This window comes from Narcine bancroftii, chromosome 3, assembly GCF_036971445.1.
Source record: "Narcine bancroftii isolate sNarBan1 chromosome 3, sNarBan1.hap1, whole genome shotgun sequence".
Classification (NCBI taxonomy): Eukaryota; Metazoa; Chordata; class Chondrichthyes; order Torpediniformes; family Narcinidae; genus Narcine; species Narcine bancroftii.
Genome location: NC_091471.1, coordinates 32,509,634 through 32,519,613, shown reverse-complemented (window position 1 = coordinate 32,519,613; position 9,980 = coordinate 32,509,634). Strand labels below are relative to the sequence as shown.

Sequence of the window (9,980 nt, the reverse complement as noted above, 5' to 3'; positions counted from 1 at the left end):
GCAATTCAATTATGACAAGAGACTGGATCGGCTGATTTTCTTTTCCTTTGAGCAGAGGAGGGTGGCAGGGTACCTGAGAGAGATGTATGAATTTATAGGTGGTATTATTAGGGTAAATCATGAGAAACTTTCGTCTGAAATGGAGACATCTAAAACCAGAGGGCATAGGTTTAAGGTGAGGAGAAGAGGGTGAGCGGAATCTGAGGGAAAAACCATTGGTTGCAATCGATTGCCTGATAAGGTGGTGAATGTAGATATTCTCACAACAGTTAAAAGGAAGCTGGATGAGCACCTAAATTACTATGGCACAGAAGGCAATGCTGAGCTGGTAAATGGGATCAGTGTGGATGGCACTTGATGGTCTGCATGGATGGAGTCCATTTCTATGCTGTATGCATTCTATTTCTTGTTTTTATTTTTTTTTTATTTTTCACACTATGAACCATACTGACCAAAATACACACAAACATTTCCCTCTTGAATATACACAGTGTCATTTACTCCCCTTTTCCCCCCTCCCTTCCCTCCCTCCTTCACCCCCCCTCCCCACCCACTCAACGTTCAACCTATATGAAACATTAAACCCATTAAACAATGTCATCCACACAATGAAAATAAACAAATTTGTGTCATCTTACACACTGGGTCAGTTCATTTCGTCGTCTTCTCCTTCTGTCATTTTAGGGGGTGGAGGTCCGCGGTAGGACTTCTCCGTTGTGTTCCATGTACGGTTCCCAAATTTGTTCGAATACTGTGATGTTATTTCTTAAATTATATGTATTTCATTGGCTTTCTATTTCTTGAAACAGCCAGCATGTATGGCTCTCTTTGCTGCATTTATTTCCATTGTGGACCTTGGTCACAGCTTACACCTATGGCATTGAAAGTGACTTCATTTAATGTCTGACCTAACATGTAGATCCACTAAAAAATTGTGGGACTTGAAATTTATTTTTTCTGTAATCTAGTTGCCACAACCATAATTATTGGGTGGGCTACAACATGTTACTGTGATGATGTAATGAGGGGGGGGGGGGGTGTTATACTGACTGCTTGCTATTGGCTATGGCTGTAGAGATATTCCGCCCTACTGGTATAACAGATGGAGATGCTTTCCCACTGGCCAATCTAGAGGTGGTTCTAGTCTGTGAATAAGAGCCCTGTATGGTATAAAACTTGACTAGTCCATGTCTATGGCATATCAAATACCATGATGATCTTTAAAGGTTACATAAAATACATTAAATGAGATGAAGATGTGCTTTTTTTACAGAGCTGCCTTTGATTCAAAAATATTGCTCAGTCATTGTTAGTTAGGCCAGAAGCCAAGTGGGCCTTAGACCGAAAAAGTTTGAGAACCACTGCTTTATTCCTTGTAGGAAACCAGTCCTGAAGCAGCTTCCCTGCAAATTGATTGGTAAAGTCTTCATTGGAATAAAGAAATTGCCATTGCCTTCCCAGACCTGAAGGCAGTTTTTGTTTTGGAGACCACAAGGAGTGATGTTGAAGGATGCAACGTGGTAGACCCCCAGCCACTGGCGCTAGATCACCATTTGTTCGAGAGTGCAGCAGGATAGAAATTGGCACCTGGATAATCTCAACCATACTGCATGCACCTTTATCTGAGCTTGTGGCTGTGACAGACAAACCAAATAAAGTTGTGCTGGAAATAGGGGTTGGCCGGAGGACTGGGTGCATTTTAGAAGCAAGAGGATGAGGGCCAGGTAATTGACAAAGAAAGGCAAGAATAAATGCCAGAAATGGACAGCAAGAAACATAAAAAACAGACATCAGGAGTTTTTATGTAAAACCATGAATGTGGATCACTGACAGGCAGAGGCACTCGTATTTATTGTGAGGAAGAAATAAATGGCAGAGGAATTAAATAAGTGCTTTATGTCTATTTTCACAAAAGAAGACCCTCAAAATCTCTCAGATATAGTAGACTCAAGGGTCCAGCAAGAATAAGGAAGAATTTAGTCAAAATATTACTGGTGAACTTTAAAACAGATCAATCTTAAGATCTTAAGAGGTGTCCTTCATGATGCTTTGTTTATCAGATGCAAACGCTCTGCAGATTCAGGTCTCAAGTGTGATCACGCTACTTAGCGAAGATGGGAAAGACAAAATCAGAAACTATAAACCGGTGACCCTAATGAGAGTGGCGGGGAAAACCCTGGAATCTAAAATGCAGGATGTGATACCAAGGGACTGAGAAAATGATAGTTGATTGAGTAGGAACACAGTTCCTGATGAAAGGAAAATCATGTTTGATTACTCTGCTGGAGTTCTTTGAGGACGTGTTTAGTCGATCAGATAAAAGGGAACCACTGGATTTTAAGAAGTCACCCATTGAGGTCTCAGACAGGAAACTGACCAAAGAGTTGGAGTATGTGGAATTAGAGGAAGAATGTGGACATGGATTGAGAATTTCTTATTGGTCAGAAATCAAAATGTGGAGTAAACCAATTCTTCTGCTGTGTTCAGAATAGGTTCCAAGGGTTCAAAGAGCATCAAGGCTGGGTGCGTGCTATGAACAGACAGTGGTCTTTATTTACACACTGGAGAATTTACAAAAAGGACACACACTGACAGACTAATGTACAGAGCACACAGCCACAGTATATTGAGAAAGGAGGGTTTTGCTTCTTCAGCCCCCACCACGCACATGTATGGTATACCAAGAAACGAGGGTTTGACTTTTTTAGCACCACCACCCATAGGCACAGTATACTGTGTAACTAAAAGAGTACATACATATGAACCTGATCACCAGTGTTGTCACTGCTCGGGATCTAGGGAGGGCTCATTGCAGTGGTCCCTCTGCAGCCTGGGTTTCAGAGATTAAGGAAGTAGCAACAAAAGAGACCTTAGGAGCGAAAGATCAAGAGAGAAAGCAAGAAAAAGAGAGAGTGCATGTGCTGCTTTTTCAATGGAAGACCCGTCCACGTGACCTGCAAGGACTAATCTTGCGTCAACCTCACCTGTGGGCAGATTTGCACCCGGAGGACTAATTACACATCAACTGCCAGAGCCAATCATGCTTCAGTCTCATAGGTGGGCCAATCTAACCCTTGATTGGAAAGTGAGATAGCTTCCAACTAGGGTCATGCTGGTGAGATCACATAACCCTCCATAATCCACACTACATGTTCTAAGGGTGGCATGCTGTGAACCATGTGGATCAATACAATGTCCCCAGCATCACTGGCACTAGAGTTGCTGTAACCCAGTGCAGAAACTCATGGTGTCACCTCACCCCTTACTTCCAAGGACTACCTCCCGTATCAGACCGTAGAGAATCCTTAGTAATGTTTTTTGTACTAATGTTACACATAAATCATAATTCCCGTATATCACTGAATGTAATGGCAGTAGTAGTGAGATAAACAACTTGCAAAACTACTTCATTCTTAAAATGTTATTGATCTAGGTTCACAAATACTAATTATCACAATATTGTAGCTAAAACACCAGAAAATTTGATAAAAGCAGTGACTATGAAAACACCAGCAGCAATGAAAACAACAGCGCTTGCTTGTAGTGAGTGCAGATGAAACCACGTGATTTGAAGTATCATTGTAATTGGGTAATAATGACAGCTCTGACTGGAGTGCATTAGAAGGTTCAAAACGTAAATTAGCATCGAGTTTTAGTCTTGTAGGTATATTGATACATGTCAGCTGAGCTTACGAAAAATGTTTTTATTTGTTATAACTAACTTCAGGTATATTTTTGTATAAAAAAATAATAAATTTCTGTGTTAACATGGCACAAAAAAGTTATAGACAATCATTTTGGTGTCACCCCCTCTGATGATGTCACCCGGTGTGGTCTGCACCCTCTGTACCCCCCTCATGACACCAGTACCCGACATTTCACAATCTCTATCAAAGACTTGGCTGAGGGAAGTAAATGTCTGAGTTTCAATTTTCTGACATTACTATACTAAATGGGATTGTATAGAATATAAAGAGGCTTTGATGGGAAATTGCAGAAATGTGGAATATTTGTTAATGGGATTGAGGGGGGACTTGATAGAGGTGTTTAAGATTTTAAAAGGGACAGACAGAGTAAACGTGGATAGGCTTTTTCAACTAAGAGTGGGGGAGATTCAAACTAGAGGGCATGGTTTAAGATTGAAGGGGGAAAATTATAAGGGGAACATGAGGGGAAATTTCTTTACGCAAAGGGTGGTAGGGATGTGGAATGAGCTTCCGGCAGACGTGGTTGAGGTGGGAACATTGGTTACATTTAAGGAAAGACTGGATAGTTACATGGAGAGGAGAGGACTGGAGGGGTATGGACCGGGTGCTGGTCAGTGTGACTAGGAGGGTGGGGATTTGTTACGGCATGGACTAGTAGGGCCGAACTGGCCTGTTCTGTGCTGTAAGTGGTTATATGGTTATACGGGCAGTGTGAATGTTTCGAGGGGTCCAGGTATACAGGTCGATGAAGAAGACATGTTCAAGTTTATTATCATTTGACTGTACATATACAACCTGATAAAATAACATTTCTCCAGATCACGATACACACACATAGATACGCAATACACAGTACATAATACTCACATTTGTACATAAAGATATAATTCAAAATATATATATAAAAATATTTTGGGATGATTTACTTGCTTACAGGTCGTCAATTTCACAGCCTGTGGGAAGAAGTTATTTCCCAACCTGGTAGTCCTGATCTTGATACTCCTGCACTTCCTTCTTGATGGTAGTGGATTAAAGATACTGTGTACTGGACGGAAAGGGTCCTCTCTAATTCTTCAAGCTCTATTTAACCACTGATGCTGGGAAATGTTGTCAGTAGATGTACACATGCAGCAAACAGGGAAGAGTATAAATGACCTTTATTTGAATACAGAAGAGTGTAAATCTTGTAAGTCTATAGGGGCTTTTTTCAGAATACACCTGGAGCATTGTGTAAGTTTTGATGACCCTTGCCAAGAAAGAAGAAACCTACCATTGAGGAAGGGCAATGAATGTTCCCTAACTGGTTCTAGGGATGGTGGGTTTGAAGTATAGGGAGTGATTGAGGATACTGAGACTGTATTCTCTTGAATGTCTGATGTAGGAAAGATTTTTGCCTTTTTCTGAGGATTCTAGGACCAGGGGCACAGTTTCAGAAGGGGCAGGCATTTAGGAGTGAGGAGAAATTTCTTCACTTAAAAGGTAGTGAAGCTTTGAAATTCTATATTTTGGCATTGGAAGTTCAAATGTTGTATTCATTGTAAACACAGATCAATAGATTGCTGGTCATTAAGGAAATGAGGAGATAGAAGGATATTGCTGGAAGATGTGATGATCTTGCTGAGTAGCAGAGCACACTCAAAGCTGAATGGTCCATTCCTGCTCCTATTTATTATGCTGGGACCATTATTATTCAAATAGCCACCTGGCAGGCAGAACTTCCTGGTCCTGTAGGCTTAAAGCAGAAATACACGAGAGGGAAAAACAAACAAGTTGTTTAATGTTATAGAGACTGGAGTCTGGCTCATGGGAACCAGGTTTTGTAACTGGGGTTTCAGAAGGCGCTGAGGGGAAGCACGACTGCCAAAGGGCCTCAGGCACTGAAGGCTTCTTGATCATGTCGGAGGTTTGGAAACCAGGAGAAGGCTGTGGGATGCAGACTGAAATAAAGTGGTAATTCTGTGTCACCCACAGAAAAAGAATCTCAGAGTTGTATGTGATGTCATGTATGCACTCCTAACAATAAATCTGAAATCTGAAAGAAGGGAGTTAGGAGCGTATAGCTTCAATGGTCTCTACCCCACAGTGGTTCTGTTATGACCACTCTAATTATGCATTCTGCCTATCTAGAGATGTGGTGGGCATGGTTTTCAACTCCAAATGAAATGCAGTGAGCAACACCAGCCACTACACACAACCTCTTTCAATCACTAAAGCCTTTGATTGCAAGGACAACAGAGGCAAAGTCAATGAAAGCAGGTTTTAAACCAGGCTGTGCCATTTCCCTTATGCTTTTCTCAATGTTGCTCCTCACCTCCAACAAACTTCTTCATTGGGAAACTATTCAAACTTCAGTGTCTCCAAGTGAGAACTGAAGTTACCTGCGGGTCAGCTGATAATGCAGAATGCTGGTGTGTTGTTTGGATTGTGTGCACTCAGAGGCCGAGTTTCAAAAGATCATTGAACTGTGGGAGGAAACCCACGCAGACATGGGGAGAACGTACAAACTCCTTACAGACAGCGTGGGTCTCGAACCCCAGTCCAGTCCCAATCGCGGGTGCTGTAAAGGTGTTGAGCTGACGGCTACACCAACCATGTCACCAGGTGATCAGGTTTCTCCCACATTTCAAAGACATATGGGTTCATAGGTTAATTAGTCACTTGGGTGTATTTGGGCTGCGAGAGTTTGTGGGCTGCAAGGGCCTGTTACCTCACTGTATCTCTACATTTTAGAATATAACTTTAAAATTCTCGTATCTTAGGAGTCATCTCTCAATGAAGCCAGACTTTGATGTTAAAGTTTACTGCTGCCCTCAATCCATCATCAATGGATTTTTGAAAATGACACATCAACCTAGCACAAAACTCAGCATCAGCTGTACTGCAGAGATCCTTCCCCTTTCATGTGCTTCTGAGACCCAGCAGGTCCCTATCAAGGCATAGAAAAAGTCTCATCAATGTATTTTTTGGGGCTCCATCTTTGTAAAACATTGGTCAGACCTCAGCTGGAGTGTCATGTGAAGTTCTGGTCATCACATTTCTTAGGCTCGATCAATGACCAGACAGTCATAGGCTGCAGGAACAAAAGGCTTTAATGCACACAAGCCTTTGGCTGGTCCGGATCCAGGTACAGGATTGCTGGAAAGGGGGTAAGGTAACGTGACCTTCATGGCCAGGGCAAAAGGGGAGGAGACTTAAGGGATGAGTCATTCATGGGGGAGCCAGCCTCGTATATACAGTAACTAGTAAGGGCTATAAAATGGAGGAAAACATATCAGGACAACGTTGTAGGTCAAATATGGTAGAAATGGAGAGGCTGAAGAGGAGATTTACTAGAACGGAAGGGGAGGCTGGAGAGGCTTGGAACAGAGGAGGTTAAGAGGGTGCATCACTGAGCTATATAAAATGATGAAGGGTACAGACAGGGTGGACGACAGGAAACTACTCCCCATATCAGAGATGGATAAAACTATAGATTTACAGAAGTGGTTGTAGAGCTCGCCGAAAGAACCAAAGACTTGTTGATCCAAACCAAGGCTTTTATTAGCAAAAGACCGGAGCTCTTCACAGGTGGCCGACCAGTCCGGAATGATCCGACCTGGCTAGGGACACAGCCCTTTAAGGCCCAGGTAATGGGTGTGGCTTAGCTCTCAGCCAATCGCTATAAGCACAGTCTAGATACAGTAACTATATACACTACTATATACACTATGTACATTGGTGATAGATATGTACTATCACATTCACCCCTTCTTGGAGAACTGACCCTGGGAAAAACAAAACGAGGGAGAGAATGAAAGGAAGGGGTAGGTCAAGGACTGTAGCGGTCAGGGGGTCTGACCATCCGGTGTGACCGCCGTGGTGCCGGGATCGGGGTCGCTGGAGTGGTGTCGCCAGCGGGCTTGTCGGGTGCGACTGCTCCGTCGCTCAATTCCCCAGTCGTGTTGTCGGCAGGGTGGCCCGGGTGCGGTTGGTCCTTCTGCTGCGGCACGGGGCCTGGAGAATAAAGAGTTGGGGAAGGTTGGGTTGGGGGGTTTGCTGGTTCTCCCGCGTCCTGAGCTAGGTCCCGCACCGAAACAGTGTCCTCCCGCCCGTCTGGGAACCCAACGTAGGCGTAATGTGGGTTCGCGTGGAGTAGAGTCACCCGGTCGACCAAGGGGTCGTTCTTTGAGTGCCGGACGTGGCGTCGCAAAAGGACGGGGCCAGGGACGGTGAGCCATGCCGGTACAGTGGTTCCTGATTCGGATTTCCTCGGGAAAAGGAACATCCTTTCGTGGGGGGTGGCATTTGTTGCAGTACATAGGAGGGAGCGGATGGAGTGTAAGGCACTACTGAGAACCTCCTGCCAGTGAGAGGTGGGGAGACCTTTAGACCGGAGAGCCAGTGTAACCGCTCTCCATATAGTGGCATTCTCCCTCTCGATCTGGCCATTACCGCGTGGGTTATAGCTCGTGGTCCTGCTTGAAGCAATACCACACTCCAGAAGGTACTGTCGCAGCTCTGCACTCATGAATGAGGAACCCCTATCACTGTGGATGGAATTGGGGTACCCGAAGATGGTGAAAATAGTGTGAAGGGCCTGTATCACTGAGGTGGCAGTGGTGTCTGGGCAGGCCACAGCGAATGGGAAGCGGGAGTACTCTCGCAACCATGCAGCGGCGGTAGCGTCGGCCCCGGGGTTGGCTGTGGCGGCGGCAGTGTCGAGTGTCCCGCACGGGGGCGAGAGGCGGGCCATCACCATGGTTGCGAGGGTGGGCTGCCCCTTCCGGGTTCGGCGTCTCCGTGACGTCAGGCGTTGCCGTGCAGGGGAGCCCTCGCTCTCATTGGACGAGAGCTCTGTGGAAGAAGTGTTTGAATGGGATAGTGGCGGTTGAGCTTCACACGAGGCACTGTGTTTGCCGGCGGCCATTTTAGACCTACAGACTGCAGCAAAGTGGCCGTTTTTAAGGCACTTCTGGCACTTGGCTTTTCTTGCTGGGCACTGGGACCTGCTGTGCTTGTCCCTCCCGCAGAAATAACATTTCGGGTTCTCACGGGGCAGGGTAGCAGCAGCCGACAGGCCGTCAGGGGTAGGATAGAAGGGCACTCTACTCACATCAGAGCGAGGGGTCCAGTCCCTAGAGAGCTCGGTGGACTTTAAGGCTGCATCCTCCATTGTGATTGCAATCCGGGCCACGTCCTCTAGTTTTTCAACCCCTTGTTTGAGCAAGCGCAGCCTCACTTCATTTGATCTGAGCCCAGCCACATAGGCATCCCGGACGAGATCATTTGTGATCTCGGCAGCAGTTTTGTCCACACAGTTACAGTCCTTGCCCAATGCCTTCAATACTTGTAAATATGCTCTACTGGACTCACCGGGCTGTTGCTTCCTCGACGCAAGCACGAGCCGGGCATGAACTCTGTTCACCGGTTGGTTATACATTTCTTTCAGTACCTTTATGGCTGCGGTGTAAGTGGTCGCATCCTGGATGTTCTCGTAGACTCTCAAGGACACCATAGACAGCAATGCTGTTAGACGCAGGTTATCCTCCTCCACCTCAATGAGCCTTAGGAAGTTTTCAAAGTTCAGCAGCCAGAAGTTAAAGGCTTTGAAGGCTGTAGCTGACCGTGGGTCGATATCAAGTTTTTCTGGCCTAATTAGACGCTCCATCCCTTTCAAAAAAATTTTTCTTTTGCTAATAAAATTGTAGAGCTCGTCGAAAGAACCAAAGACTTGTTGATCCAAACCAAGGCTTTTATTAGCAAAAGACCGGAGCTCTTCACAGGTGGCCGACCAGTCCGGAATGATCCGACCTGGCTAGGGACACAGCCCTTTAAGGCCCAGGTAATGGGTGTGGCTTAGCTCTCAGCCAATCGCTATAAGCACAGTCTAGATACAGTAACTATATACACTACTATATACACTATGTACATTGGTGATAGATATGTACTATCACAGTGGTTTTCAAACTTTTTCTTTCCACTCACATGCTTAAGTAATCCCTATGCCATAGGTGCTCTGTAAGGGATTGCTTAAGGTGGTATGTGGGTGGGAAAAAAGGTTGAGAACCTTTGCTCCTGACCAAACTGTTACAGAAATATTTTGCTTGCGAAAAATTGTCATTGGCCCGTTTCCTTTGGAGTTATGAAACTGTGCACGTAATGAGTCAATTAGGTATTAAAACAGTGGTTTTCAAACTTTTTCTTACCACCTTAAGCAATCCCTCACTAATCACAGAGCACCTATGGCATAGGGATTGCTTAAGGTGGTATGTGAGTGGAAACCACTGATTTAGA

General features: G+C 44.9%; 1 protein-coding gene across 2 annotated transcripts; it reads right to left on the bottom strand.

Moving 5' to 3' along the window:
* Window positions 1–7,291: 7,291 nt before the first annotated feature.
* Window positions 7,292–9,622, bottom strand: LOC138756084 (uncharacterized). Of its 2 annotated transcripts, none has more exons than XM_069922746.1 (2): window positions 8,800–9,622; window positions 7,292–7,700 (listed from the first exon to the last, which is right to left on the bottom strand). In XM_069922746.1, exons 1-2 carry the CDS (start codon window positions 9,352–9,354, stop codon window positions 7,632–7,634), a joined length of 624 nt encoding a protein of 207 aa, XP_069778847.1. In that variant the 5' UTR covers window positions 9,355–9,622; the 3' UTR covers window positions 7,292–7,631. The 2 variants fall into 2 exon arrangements, with proteins under 2 accessions (XP_069778847.1, XP_069778848.1); XM_069922747.1 differs by having other exon boundaries at window positions 7,296–7,700; window positions 9,060–9,564.
* Between the last annotated feature and the right edge of the window lie 358 nt (window positions 9,623–9,980).

Bases quoted from the DNA above. Each gene is read 5' to 3' on its own strand.
- LOC138756084 (XM_069922746.1), bottom strand. From the start codon at position 9,354: ATGGAGCGTCTAATTAGGCCAGAAAAACTTGATATCGACCCACGGTCA. The intron at 7,701-8,799 runs GTGAGTAGAGTG...TTTATTCTCCAG, and splicing joins ACTGGACCCCTCGCTCTGAT to GCCCCGTGCCGCAGCAGAAG.